The 19,320-nt window shown below is 44.6% G+C and overlaps 1 protein-coding gene across 6 annotated transcripts in view; it reads left to right on the top strand.

Annotated features, from left to right (window-relative positions):
• The window catches only part of LAMA2 (laminin subunit alpha 2), a 3,129,796-nt gene that overhangs the window by 2,009,058 nt on the left and 1,101,418 nt on the right, over window positions 1-19,320 (top strand). For all 6 annotated transcript variants that reach the window (XM_085611831.1, XM_085611827.1, XM_085611830.1 and 3 more), the window contains 3 exons: window positions 9,635-9,814; window positions 14,082-14,270; window positions 14,359-14,486. In XM_085611831.1, the coding sequence (XP_085467957.1) occupies window positions 9,635-9,814; window positions 14,082-14,270; window positions 14,359-14,486 (497 nt within the window). The remainder of the gene's footprint in view (window positions 1-9,634; window positions 9,815-14,081; window positions 14,271-14,358; window positions 14,487-19,320) is intronic.

Below are 19,320 nucleotides of genomic sequence, written 5' to 3'. Positions count from 1 at the left end.
TAGAATCCATCCATCTTCCCCTTGGTACTCTCAAGATTTGAGAGAAATGAAACGTGAGTGTAAACGTTTGGAAAGACAATGGCGGATTAAATACAATACGCAGGATAAAAAACGCTATAAGAATTGTTTAGCCAAGTACAAACAACATCTTTTTAAAACAAAACAAGAATTTTTGCTGCCAAAATTAAAAAAGCAGGAAACTCTTCTAAAGAACTATTTAAAACAGTTAAATCACTAGCAATACCTATCCCCCCACAACTTGAAGCCAGTCAAGATTTATGTGACAAAATAGCTAATTTCTTTTTCGAAAAAGTGGATATCATTTTTTCGTCCTTCACCCAGCCCACCATTGCGGGGGTTCCAATTTCACATGACCTGTCTAATGAGTGCAGGACTCTAAAGACTTTCACTCCTACATCATCCATGGAGGTTCTCAAACTTTTAGAATCAACCAGATCAGGCTCCCCGATGGACCCCTGCCCCCTCTCAGTACTTAGACTAGCTGCAGTACCTGTCTCTGAAACTCTCACCTCTATCTTCAACTCTATACTTGCCAAGGGTCACTTTCCGTTATCTTGGAAAAAAGCCTCTATTATACCACTTTTAAAAAAACCCCAGCTGGATCCCCTCGACCCTAATAATTTTAGGCCCATATCAAGACTGCCTCTCCCTGCCAAAATTATTGAGAAAATCATTAACACACAGTTAAGCAGATTTTTGGAGGAGACAAACGGTCTAGACCCCACACAGTATGGCTTCAGACCCGGACACAGAACCGAATCGGCGCTGGTTAAATCTACAGAAGAAATCAGAAAGACATTAGATCAGGGTGGTAAGGCGGTTCTGATCATGTTGGATCTGTCTGCAGCCTTTGATACGGTCCATCATGGCTTATTGATGGACCGGCTCCGAGAAATCGGAGTTAAAGATAAGGCTTGGAACCTTATCAAGTCTTTCCTAGCAGACAGAACTCAGGCGGTTTCGCTGGGAAATTTCACGGCTAAAGCTTTCTCCGTGCCCTGCGGTGTTCCACAGGGATCCTCTATAAGTCCCACCCTTTTTAATGTATACGTTAAACACCTTGCCTCTCTGGTAGAATCCTTTGGTTTCAACCTCACATCATATGCAGACGATACCCAGATTGTGGTATCCCTACTCCCTGGGGCACTCACCAATGTTGCGGAGGAGTTTAAAAAATGCATGTCAGCAGTAGCCAATTGGATGACCCTTAACTGCCTCAAGTTAAATTCCAACAAAACGGAGGTAGTTTTGTTTGGAAACGATCCTAGCTTCTGGGCACCTATATGGTGGCCAGACTCAATGGGTTCCCTACCCATTCCCAGTAGGAAAGTCAAGAACCTTGGCATTATCATAGACAACAAACTGCTGTTTAAAGACCAGGTAAACTCGGTCATCTCCTCCACATCTTTCATTCTGAGATCATGTAGGAAGATTCTCCCATTACTTCCCAAAGAACTTCATCGAACAGTTATCTCGGCCCTAGCCCTTTCCAGACTGGACTATTGTAACAGTCTTTACCTTACCTTGCAAGAAGGACTACTTAAAAAACTTCAACTACTCCAAAATGCGGCGGCAAGATTGATATCAGGCATCCCCAAATACGCCTCGATTTCTGCTGAAATAAAAAAACTCCATTGGCTCCCAATTGATAAACGTATCCGCTTCAAAGCCCTATGTATTACTCACAGAGCCCTTCATAAGAATGGACCGTTCCACCTTACCAAGCTCCTTCGATGGTATACGCCAGGTAGAACTTTACGCTCTTCTCAGGCAAACCTAGCTGTAGTCCCGAAAGTAAATAAAGCCAATTGGGGAGGACGCAGCTTTTTAGTAAAGGCTGCCACAGCATGGAATGCTTTACCGTCATATCTGAGACATATACCCAATCATTTAGAATTCAGGAAAGCACTCAAAACCATCCTCTTCACCTCCTAACCTCTGTCATTCTGTTATCTAGTCAGAATTGTTTTCTGTTCGACAGCGCCAGGACACCTACGGGTATTAGCCGCGCTATACAAAACAGATTAACATAACATAACATAACATAGAGAGCCCTTTTCCCTCCTCCAGGGAGGTGCCATTGGGGGGCGTACTGACAGTGCCCCACCTCCTGACAGCTTCTTTCCCTTTGTGCTCACTTTTATAGTACGGCGCAGGCACAGAGGCATAGGCATTTCCACATTTGCATGGGTCATACCCCCATGCAAATGAGGAAACACCCTCTGGTGATAGAGCTGATACACATATAGCGCCAGTGCTATCTGTATTAAAGAAAGGGCTGCACAAGCATCTATGGTCCTTTCTGTAACACCAAAGTGCCCCATGGTGCACAAAGTGTGTGCACATGCCGATGGCGTCCCAGGGGGCACTTTCCATGATACTTGTCCTGATGTTGATGAGAAAAGAGAGCGACACATCCAACTTGCAAGCTGCTAACAAGTTGGGGTGACTTAAGCCCATTATTTGCCCTTTGATTGAAGGATGTCTTGATGGCTCAACTGTTCTCTTACTACACATCATAGGTTGCCCATATTTGAGGAAAAAATGCCCTGGTAGTTGCCCTGTAAACCCTTTCTCATCCATAACTTGCTCGTCATCCTTTTGGAGAGTGCTCTGATGGTCTCTTTGCCATTTCCCCAAATCTGCATGGGGCATCCATATTTTCTTTTGTTGAGAAATAAAATAGCAGCTCCACTGCTCAATTGCTCTTCTCCATAATGACTATTGTTGGGTCTCCTTTGTGGAGGGAGGTCCTGGATATGCTACAATACCCCCACCCCCACAACTGCCCACAGTCTTTTTTGCCCTCCTTTGTGGAGTGACACCTCAACAGCTCACTTAGTTTACTATTGTGTCTGATCCTTTATGGATACATACTCTGGCGGCTCCCGCCACACTTGTGCGATTATTTATTTATGTCAGATATATTTGCAACTCTGCTGCCATTGTCATTTTTCCTCAGCTCAGTGGATAAATGTCCTTATGCCTCCTTTATCCAGATATAATTAATCTTCCTACAAGAGGGGGCCTTTTGTGATCTCCTGACCACCTGCATGCTCATTGCTGCACTGCTTTGCGGGGTTATGCTCTGGTGGCTTTCTGGCACCCGCCATTGATTCTGCATCTTACTCTTTAAACTTTATTTGCCAAAAATACCATGATCCCCCAGCCACCTGTCCTTTGTTACTTCTTCCTTGTTTTGTGATGGAATGCCATGTCATGCTGGACGGCTTGAATCCTTCTAACTCCCAGTACCTATGCAACCATAGAATGCCCTTTTTTAGGTTGAGCCTACAGAGCGCATGCGCTGTCTGCAAGACCTGTTGTAGTGAACAAAACAACTTTAATCACACTTGCGTGTTACCATTGGGTCACTCCTGTGTCGCTCTTCTTTGCTGCCTCCTAAAACCGTTCACCCAGCTGATAATTCACTTCTGGTCAAAGGGAAGGAACACTGGCCAAGCACAGTCCCCTTATGCTTACTTTCTTTATCTATTGATTAACAGAACTTTTTTTTTAAAGGTTGCTTTCCACCCCCACTTCTTCCACCCTCTTACCACCCTCTGACACAAATGCGTTTTTTAAAAAGGTTGCTTTAAGCTGTCGCTGCTTCTTCCCTCCCACCACCCTCTAACACAAACGCAGCATTTCCCTTAATCATACACCCACCAACACAAATGTTGTGTTCTGATGCTCTGAACTCAGCACGTGCCACAAAGTGAGACGGTTTGTAAACAATTCCCCTGTGAACCTTTCGTTAGTTTCTGTCCACTTCTTTTGTTCTGTTTTCTGCTTCCTGCCTCTTCCTCCCAGAACTGAAACTGAATCATACTGTCATATATTCCAAGCTGCCTGCGAGTCCCCGGTGCTTCTTGTTGGGGGTACCCTGCCATGTCCAGAGCATGAGCTAGGTAAGCTGTTCATTGCTCGTCACTAACTTCGGAACGCTAATAGACGGAGGTGCATCTTGCATTTGGTAGGGCCAGGTCATGTCCATTGGGGCGTGAAGAGTTACAATGGCCGGGGTTATTCAATATGACCCATATTTCATGCTGATCGCAGTTGAAAGAAGTCTGTTTTCAGGGGTTCCTGAAAGTGGTCAAACAAACGTTTCCCTTTCCCTGAAATTGTAAGTACAATGCACATGAGAAAATGTGTCTCCTGGTCTTATGTAAAAATTCAGAACTATTGTGAACTGAACTATGCAAAGGAAAGCATTGTGAAGTCCCAAAATCTGGAAGTCTGCACTGTGCAGATCAAATTTTTTAATGAATCGTTTTGTTATATTTTATATTTCACAACTTGAAGCATCAACCCATGAACAGAACACACAAAGTTCACAATAATTTGCCAAAAAGCGCTATTTTTGCTGTTCAAATGCCTTTTTTCCCTTGACGATGGAGCTGGGAAAAACTGCATCGGCGGAGGTGAAATAACAAAGCGTGTGTTTTAGAGCACATTTGTACACTAGCATGAACTTGCGTCTGTTGTATCTTCAAGTTTGATTACTTCGTAGCACGGATGCAAACGGAGCAAGAGCTCCATGCCATCCGAAACCAACTTTCATATTATTGGGATTTTCTTTTACATATCTTTGCTATTTGCTGTGTTAGGCCGATTGCAACAGAAGCAACACAACAACTCCCAGAATGCACTAATATAAAATGTTACCAGATGAATCCATGTGATCAGACACTATGTTCTTCAATCAAAGGTGTTTCCGACATCCTAATGCATTCTGGAAGTTGTGGTCATGGTTTTCATATCCAAAAGGAAAGGCCAGTATTGGAACACTGTTCCTCTAGTGGTATGGAGTCACCTAGTCTCTTTAACTGATGTGTTATAGGTATATTAAGGCTGCTTTTAAAGGTGTCTTCTGAAATCCTAGGAGTAAGTAAAAATTGTTTGCCATTTTGGCTGAAAAATGTATGCAGTGCAACCCATTGAAATCTACAGACTGTATTTTTAAAGGGCTGGGATTTGACAAATTTGCATTTTTATAAAAATTCCACAACTAACAATTCAAATCCAACCCTCATAATTCCACTACACACTGTATACATGGGTAAAAGACATTGTCATTTACAACGCTAATAGCTCTAACTCAAGCAAATGCGAGACCTATTGCATTTTCAATGCTTGTTTCTTAAAGGAAGCCCTAGGAGTTTTCTGGCTGCAATGCTATACATGTCATGTTCATATTGTATCTCCCTATTTGAAGAGGGCTTCCACTGTGGCTTTTCTGTCTGTAAAGCGTGTGGCCATACCCCACCCTTCTTTGCGGAATGATGCTTCAGTTACGCCCCTTTTGCTTCCTTACTTTGTGAAGGTATGTTTTATTTTTGCACTAATCTTGCAGCTGAAACGTTTTTCCTCTGTCTTTGGGTAGACATACTCCATTCTATGTTTGAGTGGGGATTGTAATATTGTTGTTTTCTCTGTACCCTGTTTTGTATATCTCAAGTCTGATCTGTTGATCCTGTTCTGCTCTTGATCTGTGTGTTAAGGAGGTTGTCTGTCCTGTGTCTACTTTGTATGTGTGTGTAGGGGGAAGTGGAGCTTGCGTTGTTTCTTTCTGCGCTGATCCTGTGCTGAGAGTATAAAGAAGCTTTACCTGCTACAGACCAAGATATGCACTCCTATTTATGTGAGGGACTCTTGCACTGTTGTTGCATTGTACCTGCTCTGTATGTGAGGGAAATGTCTACTGCTTTGTCTGCGTTGTATCTTCTCATCATTGATAAGTATGAAGCTTGGCATGATGCTTGCCTTAACCTAACAGTTGGTGTGTTTGGGAGGGGGGATTTCTGTCGCTTCGTTTACAGCTGGACTTGTGTGTGAAAATGCTTACATTAATTCTGCCTATTCGTTGACTGTTCTGTTAGACTTGCACTTCTGCTGACCATGTATTACTTGTTATTTGAAGTGCTTAATTTGTCCCAAAAAAAGTGCCAGACTCCTCGTCAGGAGGCAACTGCAGCTTGCAACGCCTATTGCCCCTGCCAGCGCTGTCAATGACAGTACCAAGACAACTACTAACAATCAAACTCCTACAAGTTTGACAAGTCAGACTATCCCTTGCCCCAAATGCTATTAGAATTGCTTGGGCTGCAGGTACTAGTCCTTTTACTGTATATTGAACAAATAAACAACTGTTACTGTCCTCAAATCAAAATTAGATCTGCAGCGCCACTATGTGACATACTGTCATAAGTCCCTGTGGTGACAATTAAGTGCCAGTGCCGAGCACCGGGAACCACTGGCTCAAATTAAGCACTGGTTCTTTATTTATAATGGAAACATGCACTGCTACTACCTGACCTGAACTTGGTGTGTGTTGCTGTGTGCGCTGATGCATTGTTGTGGAGGGAGGACTTTTGTCTTTTTTTGTGCTCGGTCATACCCTTTCTGCGCGTGAGGAAAGCATACACTGCTTTTTACTATACTTCACCTGTTTTTGTGTGTTGGTGAAGTGCCAAATTATACTTTAAGCATACAGAAGTAGGACCGGGACAAATTTAAAGTACAAATGCCTAATTCACATACTTTTGAGAATTTCTCATTGCATCTACTATGAGAAATACCCAATATTATGCCATTATGCTGTGTCATGCAATTGTGATGCTGTTTTATACCATAGAGTGGGGGAACAACGTAAACAACCAGAACGCAAACAGCTGTTTACCGCAATTAAGCTTTTGGAAATTTTTTGTGTGAAATGCGTCCTTGCGTCAAAAATTGAGACAAGGATGCATTTCACGCTAAAATGTAGCTCTAAGTTACAGTTTTGGGAAACAGCCATCACAATGCAGCTGTTAACATGCAGAGGTTTTTACCACACATAAGTTACAACGTATATGCCTTTACCATGCATGCCTTTACAACAAATTAACTTTGTACAGGTAAGAATGGTAAATGCATAAGCACTGTACTTGTGGTAAGGGCATGTGCTGGTAATAGTGGTAAAGGCACCAGTGTGGTCAAGGTTATCGGTGTCATTAGAGGAAGTGGAGAGACTCCTCAGCTTCCTCTTGACGACCCGTGCCACGCCTCAGAAGAGTTGCCTCATTGTCCTGTTAAGATAAGGGGGAATTGGCCTGGGGAAGGGGGAGTACAGATTTAGGGCTTTAGACTGGAGGTGGTATTTTTTAAGGGGCTGGGGGACAGGGAGAGGTTGCACAGGGGTACGGCTTAAGGGTTCAGGGCAGGGGCTGGTGCTGGGTATTTTTTAAAAGGGCTTAGGGAGGCAGGTCTGGTTTTAGGGCAGGGACTGGGTGATTTTGAAATGGGCTGAGAGCCAGGGGGAGCTGCTCAGGGGTCAAATTTTAGGGTTGAGGACAGGGGACGCCTATTATTAACAAGGGCTAGGAACCGAAGGGGGGGGGGGGGTCACGCTGGGGTATAGTTTAAGGGCTCAGGGCAGGGCTCTTGGGTATTTAAAAAAATAAGATGAGGCCTGTAAGGGGGGGGGGTGCGCTGGGGTCTAGTTTTAGCACTTAGGTCAGAGGTAGGGTAGTTTTAAAAAGGGCTGTTGATTGGGGGGGGGGTCCGGTTTAAAGGTTGAGGGCAGGGGTCAGGGAAAACGTTTACCACGCATAGGCCTTTTACATACACGCTTTTACAAAGAAATGTATTGTAAAGGCATATGTGGTAGAGCCATACTTGTAAAAAAATATGTGGGAAACGTTATGCGTTGTAAGGCATTCGTGTTCTAACACTAACACATGCTTGATAAAGGCGTGCCTTGAAATGGAATGTGTTGTTCCGCCTTACATCGAACAGATTTGTATTTCCCATATTTATGCATTGATGTCATGCATTTGCCCTGAAATTTTGCATACTTACATAAAAGCAAAATGCATAAATTTTACACACCTCTAGACAGAAGCTGAAACAATTGGCTTTGCTAAAACTCGCTGAACTTGCTATGGAGCACATGTTCTCTACATTTGTCTATCTCAGTCTCTGCAGTTCTCTTACTAGATGGACACCACTAATGCCTGAAAAGGACACTTTAAACATTCTCAGCTGCCGTTAGAGCTCATCCATATTTGTGGTCCTGACCCATCAGTCATTATGACCTTTGCTGGGGTTGAAAGAAGGCTAACAATGTATCCTACACTAGCTACTCTAAAATGTTGTTCCCTTTTAACTAACTCAATGTCGCCGTAGTAACTGCATCTCGATGGAGTATTTAAGTGTCTCTAAGTTTAACCAGAGAGGTGTCTTAAATTTCTAATCAGTACAGAGTAAGCTGGCATAGTACACAGGGCCACTTTTCTGACCCTCAAAACTGTTCTTGCCTGAAAAATATCCCATGAATCTTCCAAAAATCCAAGGTCAATTAGCTTTTATTGATAAATCTGGACTAGGAGTCCCTTAAAGGCTCCTAAGAATAATCTGTATGTTTTATTGGTCTCTACAGCGTCTCTAGATTTAAATGAGTCAATTTCGTTAATGACAGGAAGCTCTTCTTCTGTGCCATTCATGTGGCCTGTTTATACTTGATGGACATATCAATTAAATATTTCCAGCTTTTAGACCTTGCTAAAAGAGATAACATCACCAATACAACCTTTGAGGTGCACCATGTCATGGGGAGAGGATGTGGTCCATCGGCTTAAACTACCGACTTTGGTGCAGGAAACCAGGGTTCGAGCCTCGAGGTCGCGTCCACATCCTGTGATTCTCGTCAAATCACTTAATCTCCCCGTGCCTGAAGGTGTAATGTAAATACGTGCTCATGTAAAGCGCTCCAATACCTTCGGGTCGAGTTCGCGCTATATAAATATGCAACAAAAAAACCAACAAAAAAACCACTGAATACTTGTAATTGCTTTCTTTGCCTAAAATGGAAGTGGTCTTGGTGCTAGCTTAATTTGTAGGGGGAAAAAATGAAAAGTAAGTGCCAGGGCCCAAGGTATTTCTGAAAACGCCACTCCTGCCTGCCACTGCTTCTGCCAACACTGATAACTTGCAATCCCAACACAACTACTAATCATCACCCTAGTACAAGTGCAAGAATAGAGAATGCTCCAGGGAACGCAAAGCTGTAACAATAGTATGGATGTGATGGTATTTTTTATTTTGAATGTATATTTGATAAATACTCAGCTGATGTGTTCATTTCACACACAGACAAACAGTGCCACCATGTGGTAAACTGTCATAAGTGCCGATTTTGAGAATTAAATGCTGGTATCAAGCAACGCAAATACCGGCTCAAATTAAGCACTGATGGACTTCTAGAAGTTATTTTATTTTTTTGAAAGTGTAAATCCAAAGTTTCAGACAATCTTATTGCTTTGGTCCAATATTGTTAATTAATATTTGTATAGTGCACAACCTGTCATTTGAATGACTCCGCAGAAACATAAAACATAGCAGTTGTAAGCGGGCTGTCTGCAATATCTTTATAAACTATGTCATCCATAACAACCGAGATTTGTCCTTCCATTGCAGCGATTCAAAATATCACCTCTAATGTATATATTTACTGATCACCGCATTGGGTACTACCTGCTGCTGTTAATTCTTCTGCTGTTGGTTTCTAGTTTGAAGTTACTTTCCAGAGGCTACTGCTTTCTGATTGTGTGTTTTCTGCCTTGTGTAGTTGACCTTAAAGCCTGAGCAAACGATCCTACCTCTTGTGGACTTCACTCACCAGCACAGAACTACTAAGGGCGTCATATTTCAACATCCAGAGATCATAGCAAACATTGATCAGGTGGTGCAAGATCTGCATTCGGAGCCTTTCTACTGGAAACTTCCTGAACAATTTGAAGGACGAAAGGTAAGGAAAAAGGTTGGGAGAATCGCCAATTAGAATGCCGATAGGGCAAGAAATGCTGATGAATTTTAATGGAGTCCATTATGAGGATAATGGAATGCACCGTGATTAGCCCTTGATTTGTTACACTGTAAAGTACCCATCAATGTAAGTGGCCGGTATGTAGTTGGTGTAATCCGTAAATTTGCATACGATCAGCTGCGGCCTGTGCAGGTAAGAGCGGTGGGATGGTAGGGCCGGGTTAGGGGGGATTCGACAGACGACCACGAGGGAAAATTAAATAAATAATTAATTTTCCCTCATGGATGTCTGTCGAAATCCCCTCCCCGCTCTTACCTGCACGGGCCGCGGCTGCATACGATACAAGAATTTATATAAGGATTTATACAAGGTTGATACTCGAGTGTGACAGAAAACCAAACAAGATTTTAAAATTGACAAGTTACCTAAGACGCAAATCTTGGTTAATGTAGAGCAGAGAAGGAGAAGACAAGAATACCACAAATAGCGTGCGAGGAGAGTGATGCTGAGCTCATTCTATAAGATGGCCTCCAGTTTGTGAAACAATGTGAAAAGACAGAGACATCTGTGACACAAAATGAGAGGCTTACTACCAAATAAGGATTCAATGGTGATTCTGCTGCTGGAGTATTTCATCAAGGATTGTAGGTGCTAAATAGGGATGGTCAAATCTTTCATTACTCTCGCATAGCCAGAAAAAATGAGGAAATTCATGTCTTCATGAAGTTGGTTGAAGTTTCCACATTTCACTTGACTACTTCATGATGGCCTTTCCCTGCTCCCGGATGTTTCTTGATTAGGAGATTGCGAAGTAGGAAATCATGGCAAAAAAATTTTCTCCATCACATGATCACCCTTAATAGGGACTGGAGAAGTCTGGGATTAGGAGGTGGCCTGGTGGATTCAGGATGTATGTTGTTAAGGCGTTATACGGTGCGTGCAGCTGAGTAGGGCAGTATGGGGGGATATGAACCAGTATCAGTGTGGTAGGGCTTGGTTCAGATCCAGGCCAGTTGTCAACTTTGAGGGCATGGAGAGGCATAGGGCAGGGCATGGGAAATGGTACTGAGAAGCACAAGTCCTTCATCTCTTTTGTCCTGTGCGGCCTCTTGTAGTAGCAACAACTCATCCTCGCCGATGCAAGAGTCCTTTTCTTAACAGCTTGTGGAGCTCTGGGGTTCCGATCAGGGTTGAGTCAGATTTGCAGCAATGGCTCCTGTTTCCCACTGCAGCAAAACATCAATGTTGCCAATCCTCTCATTTAAAAAAAAATATTCTGGAGCATTGTGCTTTGCAAAACTCCCAAAGTGTAATCAGGATATGTGAGGTTACAAGTTCCAGGACTACTCAACGTGGTTCATCACCACACATAACTATACAGATTAAAAAAACATCTAGGTTACAAAAAGGTGTACTACTAAACTCGTGAATGCACTGAACAGATTTATTTTAAGAAGACGCAGAGCAACTTAAGCAAGAACACCTTGGAGTAAAGAAGGGATCAGGAAGATACAATGAAAACTACCAGAGAGAGTAAACACCACAACAACATAACACAATTGATCCAAACAAGCTATTAGCAGAAACCAGATGTTTTTTCCAGCACTATGTTTTCAGCCAGTACTTGCAGGATGGATTAGTTGCTTGGGGATCTGTCCCATATCAGACTTCCACCACCTACCTTCCTCTGCTACGTACAATTTTGCAAGCCTCATTCCAGGTGAGATGTGCTGAGTGGAGACACTGAAAGGTCCCACTTCCAAGTGATCTGATTGGATCATCTGGAGCTGCGTCTATCCTGCAGATAAACGTTTTGTCTGACGGGGAGCTACCATGCTCCCTTCCACTCAGGAGTGACATTTCAGCAAATGACCAAAATAAATCAGATAGAGACTTTCTTTTACACTGTCAGCAGACCCGACATCACAGCCCAAGCAACAAAATGCATGCTTCAATGTGAGAATCCTCCTAGAATCACATAACAAAATGAGATGCTGGATAAATCCACAAAAATAATGATGGAGATTGGTTTTTCTTTGTGCAAGAAAGTGTGTGGAATAAGGTCCACAGATCTATCATCTACGACACTTGCACGTCACAAACGCTATGCCTGAGCCCTCTCCCCAGGTTGGTTTTGGCCCCGGGGATTTCATCCCTTGTGGCTGATTTCTGGCCCCGGGTACCCATCTCCTGGGGCCCGGTCATATAATAATGGGGGACGAGGCACACGGCCCCTCCCTGGGCCAAAGTTCGCCCCTGGGACTGTCCCACAGGGCCTAAACAATTATTAATGTGGGAGAGGGGCTGAACGGCCCCCTCCCAGGGACTGGAGCCCAACTAGGGCACATACTGTATGTTTGTTAGTGGCCTGGAGCATTTTTGATGCGCCCGCCCTCTGGGTGCAGACTTTGTGCCTGCTCATGCTTGGTGGGAGCTTTAAATTGCTCCTGCCAGGCAAGAACAATTACAGATTCCCATACCCGGGCCAGTGCAGGCAGGGAAATGGCTAAGTCCTAGGGGTGGGCATCCCCGGACATAGCTGGAGCCAGCCCTGGAGGTTGGGGTCCCCAGGGCCGAAACGGTCCCATCTCCTGGGCACCGGACATATAATATTGGGAGAAGGGGAACGCAGCCCCTCCCTGGGCCAATATTAGCTCCAGGGACCCTAGCCCCGGGGTCCCAACCAATTAATAATGGGGAGTGGGGCATAGCCTACCCATGGTACCCATTGCATGTTTGTTGGAAGCTGTGGGAGGAGCCCCAATGACCTGTGGCCCTAGCTGGTCCATTGTCTCCCGCAGGAGCCATCATTGTTCCTGCCCACAGGGAGCAGCTAAAAATGCTGCTCCGTGAGGGCTGGAGCATTTTTTCATCTGTTTCCCTGCCCACTTCAGTACTGGCAGGGAAACAGATGAAAAGTCCACTCCCAGCTGGTGGGAGCATTTTTGATGCTCCTGCCTGCAGGGAGCAGACTTTGTGTCAGCTCTCGCTTGGCGAGAGCTATAAATTGCTCCAGCCAAGTGAGAGCAAACACAGGTTTCCCTGTCTGTGCCATCAGGGAAACTACTAAGTCCTGGGGCAGGGCATCCCGGAACATAGCTGGAGCCAGCCCTGGTAAGTTGTGGTCCTCAAGACCTAAACAGCCTGGGGAGGAGAGCCAGATGCCCCACCTCTCCCTTTTTTGGCATGGCTGGGGCCGAGGGCTAGGGTCCCCGGGGCCAAAATCATACCTGGAGGGGGGCCATGGACCACTCCACACAATTTTCATGGCTGGGCCCTGGAGTGGGGGGGGGGGGGGTTGCGGCCCTGGGGCCAAAATCAGCCAATTGAGTGCAGTCTCCCTCCTCTTCTGAATATCGGTGGGGGTCCGGGGGGGTGGGCAGTCCCTGGGGCCAAATTTGGTCTAGGGATGGGGTCACGTGTGCTCTCTCCACTATAATAATAATATATTCCCCGAGGACCTGGCTAAGTCATGAAAAAAAAACTAAATCAAGCGCAGGAGACTGCTTGTTTTCGTAAAAACTTTGCTCCAGATCCTCTGTGAATTTGTGCAAAATCCCCCCCCAACATTTTGGGACCCCTCCACCAGGGCTAATAGGTCAGGGTATTCCTACCCTGCCCCCTTGTCTTTTTTTAAAGTGTTTTCTTGGGACTCAGCCGAGTCCAAGTCCCAAGATGGCTCTCAACACTTTCTGGTTGAAGTGCTGGCAGCCATTCAGATCTCATTTGGTAATCTGTCGGATCTGCGGAGTATTCACATCTCTAGATATTTTTTCTTTATTAACTCCAAAACTACTGAATGGATTTACACTAAATTACAAACAAGTGATCTCTCTCGACCAAGATTTATCTTTCTGCAAAATTTGGTGAAATTCCGTTCAGTGGCTCAGGCTATAGTCGTATTCAAAATCCCTATGTGAAATTGCATGGGGAAAATGCTCTTTGGGAAACCCCTTTTTCTTGGCCCCTCTTGACGAATCACCCGAAAACTTTCCAAACAGCAGCTGAAGTGAGTGCCAACCTAGCTTTGAAAATTTTGTGATCAATTGTCACGCAGCAGCAAAGTTAATAGCAAAACAAAAAAAAAGGTTTTTCTTATGGTACGTAGCATGGACCAATGTGAAATATTAATTAATAATGTGTTTGACAACTATAATATGTTATTTTAAAAATGAGCCCACACCCCAAATAAGTGTACATGTTTTGATTTTCTCTTTTTCACTGATATTCATGATGTATTATTCTGCAGCTGACTGCTTATGGAGGCAAGTTGAAATATGCAATTTATTTCGAGGCCCGAGAGGAAACGGGTCCCTCAACCTTTGAGCCCCAAGTCATCATAAGAGGAGGCCCCCCGGCTAATCATAAGATTATAGTTCGGCACATGCTTGCCCCACAGATTGGACAGCTGACCCGTCATGATATTGAGATGACAGAGGTACCTGTAACTGTTTTGTTCTGACTTTAATGAATCAGGTTTTATCACTGGATTAGTGTATTCAATTTTCGCTATATTTGGTTTTCAGCATGAATGGAGATATTTGGGATCTGTAGATGGAAGACCTGTCTCCCGTGAGGACTTCATGGATGTGCTGTATGACATTCAATACATTCTCATCAAAGCCTCTTATGGCAACATCATGAGACAAAGCAGGTAAATTAGCTTCCCTATAAACATGTCTACCACGTGAAGGTGTATATTTTGATACTTGAATGTCAAAGGTTTGACAAGGTGAAAATTGGTTTAGCTCAGTGCTTAATTTGTGCAGGTGGTTGAAGGAGGTGGGCACTCATTTTCGGTAACCGGAACTTATTTTTCGTCAACAAGCTTTGACCTAGAGTAAGAGAGAAAAAATTATAAAAAGGAGAAGGAAAGAGAAAGAAATAGATACAAATCTAGTGAAAAGGGAGAAAACGGGGATTCTCCCAAAGAGAGGAAGAGAGACAGGAAGTGCAGGGTGATACGAGAAAGATTCAGAGGAGGAATTCAGCAACGCAAGGATGTCGGCAGTGGGCTCTTAAGAAACAATTTCTCCCTGCCCTTATGTTTATGTTACAGCATAGCACTGGAACAGGTATTACTCAGTCAACATGCTGAGCTCTTTTTTTCTGCAGATGAAATGTTGGTGTAGCTATTGCCTCAGGGCAGAAAGGGGCATTCTTATTACCATCCTGCAGCCAATAAAACCATTACCTTTTTACTGCATTACTTGAACCTCCAGTACAAAACTCACATCTCCAATGTGTATGAAACTTGTAGCCAGGGCAGAGGTGTTTCTTTTTTCTATCATACAGTCAGTATTTTCCAGCTGGTGGCTTCATTGCACTAAGTGTCCTCCCTGCAATGCATAATTCTGACTCTTACCATTAAGCTTCTGTGCCTCTCAAAACACTTTTTCACTATGGCGATTAAAGGAGCATCCACTCAGTCAGCCGGCACTCCCCCTTTCATCTCCTCCTCCCTCTCAAAAGTGAACAATGGCATTCATGGCAAGTGGACCACTCGGATCCTTGCTACCTTTCCTCTCACAGACATATTTCCTGAAGTCTTCTGGCATTGTTGCATTTATCGCTTATTTACCCCTTGGACTCACCTGTGCCACCTCAGCCCAACTCCAGTGTACCTTATGCAACCCCCTAGGCTTTTCACAGGTTGCACCGTTGCAGATTAAATGTTTCATATTCAAGGGGCCAGGCACAAGCTGCTCCCATCAGTCCATATAGGATTCTCTTGATGTCCCAAGTGCCTGTGTCACTGAGGAGCCTGATCACTCCCAGTCCTTCTTCTTTGCACAGAATGGAAGCAGCTATCTTCAGTAAAACCGGCAAGCCAGGAGCGAGGGGCCCTCTTCATAGGCATTGCGCTCTGTTCAGCCACTGGATCTCAAAAGACAGCAGGAAGAAAGCTTCCATCATCACCCAGCTATTAGGGTGCTTCTCAGGCCTTGATGGTAGAACATTCAGAGCTCAGATAGTCAGACCCCTGCCCCCAGATCTTATTGTGAGCAGTGGGTGCTCTGAAACTCAGGGCTAACATGTTGGCAGCCCAGCCATACCAGCTAGCTTTCTCACATCCTGTTGATGGTCTTGGCGTGCTGAATTGGCAAGCACTATATGGAAACATACTTATCTATCTGAATACAGAAACTAGCTTCTATTGCCTGCTGAACTGTTCTTTGGTCCAGTGGCGTCTCCTCCGCTAAGGCGGAGGGGTGTCACCCCACTGCGTTAGAGCAGAGCAAAGCAAACAAATTGATAATAACTTCTGTTATTATTTTATTTTTCTAATTCTGGTTGTGTCAAGATAGGGTGGGGTGGAGCTGGGTCCTGTGAAGTCGGGGAAGAGGAGTAACTGATGCTGCACCTAAAGTGCACATAAATGTTTCGCCAGCTGTCTCGGACCAGCGAAACAGTCATGTGCACTTTGCATGTTCTCCACCCAGGCTGCATTATAGCCTGGGCGGAGAACATACCTAGGCTCCCTTTCCCTCTCTGAGCACCAAACAACAACGTCTGCAAGCCTGGGGGCTTCCTGTTCCTGCATGGAGAGGCGGCGGCTGGTGGCGGCAACAGCAAACAGTAGGTAAGTTTCCTTTTTTGTATTTCCTAACCCCCCAACCTGCAACCCTACCACCGCCCATTACCAGCCGCTACTGCTCTGGTCCCCTTGAAATGTGAAACGAGGAGTCCCCATTTGTCTCATCCATGCCAATAGCAGCTCTGTTATAGCCCCTTCAAGACCAGTTTAACCTTAATCCTAGGAGGCCTTAGTCATCAAGCATAGTGAAACAGTGAGGAGGCGTCATTAGTGGCCCTACGAAATGATCTCAAAACCTAATGATGCCATGCCATATATACTTCTGAAAACTAGCCATCACCATTAGTATAAGAACTTTTTTGTATGAAGGAGTAAGAATTGAACACAAAGAAGACCTACAGCAGATTACATTTTTGTACACTACAAGTACCTTTTATTAGCGAACAAGTTTGTGCATGTGCTAAACTGCAAGGATACAGACTAAACCCAGACAAGGTTATAAATGTTGCTGCTTCAACTCCCCTGCAGAATTCTATGGAGGAACAGTATCACATTCAGCATTATTCGAAACATGATGTAAGGAGCACCAGACTCAATGTCTGATCTAATCTCTAAGGGCCCTCTGTATTTATGTGCGAAGATGGTTATTACTACTCTGATCAGTAGCGGCCCGTGAAGGTAAGAGCAGTGGGGCCGGGTTGGGGGGGATTTGACAGACGACCACGAGGGAAAATGAAATAAATAATTCATTTTCCCTTGTCGTCGTGTCTCAATATCCTACCCCCCTCCGGCCCACCGCTCTTACCTGCATGGGCCACTGCTGACGGCGATTCATATAAGAGCTTGAGGGACCCACTCAAAAGTAATGATGCAGCTCATTTTGTGACGTAACATTGTGAATCGTGCTTGTTATAAAATACCTAGGCCATTGGCTACAGAGATCTAGCAGGGCAATAGCAGCTCCGTGACTTGATCACGACATGTGTATTTTTACTCACTCTAGTTAAGAATACCCTTACATTTAGGAGCATACTAGCTCTACTCCAAATCTTGAATCCAACGGGTGTGGATCGAACTGGAAATAACATGGGCTGTTTCTCACTAGGTTGTCCGTGAATCCGGTGGTCCTATGACCAATTAGCTGATTCTGTCATTTCGAGCATCTAGATTTGCCGTACACAGTAAAAACATTCTGGTCTGAAAAATTGACAATGTTCAGAAGAATGTTCGGTGTTGCACCCTGAACTGGACAATTCCTTTGCAAGGCACATAGAAGAGAGAGGCCTCATTGTTAAGCGCACATTTACTAAGGACTTGTGGCAGTGGAAAGCAATGCAAAGTGGTGCAGGGCTTTTACCTTCCAGCATGAAAGACATTTTGAGTTGGTAAGGTTATTGTGTCTGAGGGCAAAAAGCACTTTGTGCTGCTTTGTGTCACTTTGCATCAATGGGGTGTTACTGGAGCGTTACTTGGTTGGGTCAGTGCAAATACACATAGGATATGGTGCAAAGCAAGATGTACTAAGATAGCCAGACTGGGCTTTGTACAAAAAATGACACCTCCTTCAAATAGATGCACATTTTTACAAAATCTTTACATTATTCAAATAAACCACACGCATTTCATGTGTGCTTAAGTGCACAGCACATATCCAATGTGTAGCACTGTGCTATGCTTTTCTGGACGCCGATATTTGTACTGGAAAGGTAAACGACCAGGTACAAATCCTATGCTAGATAGAGCACACTGACTTCTGTGAGGCTGTCCATCACACAAGCCAGCCTTTCGGAGTGCTAGCACATGGGAACTGCAGCAGCAAGTCAATCTTATCGGATATGGCTCTGTGCTGTGTTTTCCCCCTTGCGCAACAAAGTAGAGCAAATTTGGTTGCTGTAGTGGATTGCATGGTCCTTGATGTGGCTGAACTTCCTGTCCACCATAGCAGAAAATTCTAATGAGGTGTTGATTTCATTAAGGCAAACTCTGTTTCATCTTCAAATTCGTGGCATTTTCAGCGAAAAAAATTAACTAATCAATACAGGCAAAGAAATAAAGGAGCCATCCAAACTTTCACCCCAAGTGTAAGTTAAAATAAACAAATACGAACAAATATAAACTAAAAGTGAAGAAAATAAACCAAGCCTTCAAGTGTTATGAAAATACGGTAAATGTCCCTTTAGAAAACAAATGCACAAAGCACTGCATTGAAAGTTAATGTAAAGTTGAAAAAACTAGACATGATGAAGTGTTCTGCAGAGGTCTGACGAGAATCTGGGCTTGTCAAGTTCAGGACACAAGAGGACCTCATTGTCCCAACCAGGAGTGCGCCAAGAGGTGCGTTTCCAGAGTGGTGTAAAAAGGGGTGTGGCCTCAGACCACCTCTCTACAATCCAGCTGTGTGGCTCTTATTGGAGGTACCTGGTGGGATAGTTGGCCCCCAGGGACCTTCAGTAGACTTAATTCCCCAACTTAGAATGTGCCAGGGGGTGCGTTTGCACAGTGCTGCAGGGAGGGGGCAGGGCTTACGACGAGATGCCGGCTTTTTTATATATATATTTTTAGAAGGGGAGCTGTGTGGCCCCCCTTCTTTTAGTATTTTGGGGTCCCTTCCCTGGGCCACTATTCACCCGGGGCCCCATCACCTGGGGCATGGCCTCTTTTTTAAAATTATTTTTATAGTGAGGAGGGCGGGCGTGCGACCCCCCTCCCCAGGCCAATTTCGGCCCCGGGGACCTATCCCTCGGGGGCCGGCCATTCTTTTTTTTAAAGAAATGGAGGTGGCCATGTGGCCCCCCTCCTGGGCCACTTCTGGCCCTGGGACCCCATCCCCCGGGGCCTGCCCTTAGCGTTGGGGACCGTGGGGGAGCCCCAATGCCCCCATGGGTTCTGCCGGCTCCCCGCCTTCTGCAAGAGCCGACATTGCTTTTGGGCAAGGAGAGCTGCTAACATG

Source organism: Triturus cristatus, chromosome 6 (assembly GCF_964204655.1).
Source record: "Triturus cristatus chromosome 6, aTriCri1.1, whole genome shotgun sequence".
Classification (NCBI taxonomy): Eukaryota; Metazoa; Chordata; class Amphibia; order Caudata; family Salamandridae; genus Triturus; species Triturus cristatus.
The sequence above is the reverse complement of the archived record's forward strand: the minus strand, read 5'-3'. Positions and strand labels throughout refer to the sequence as shown.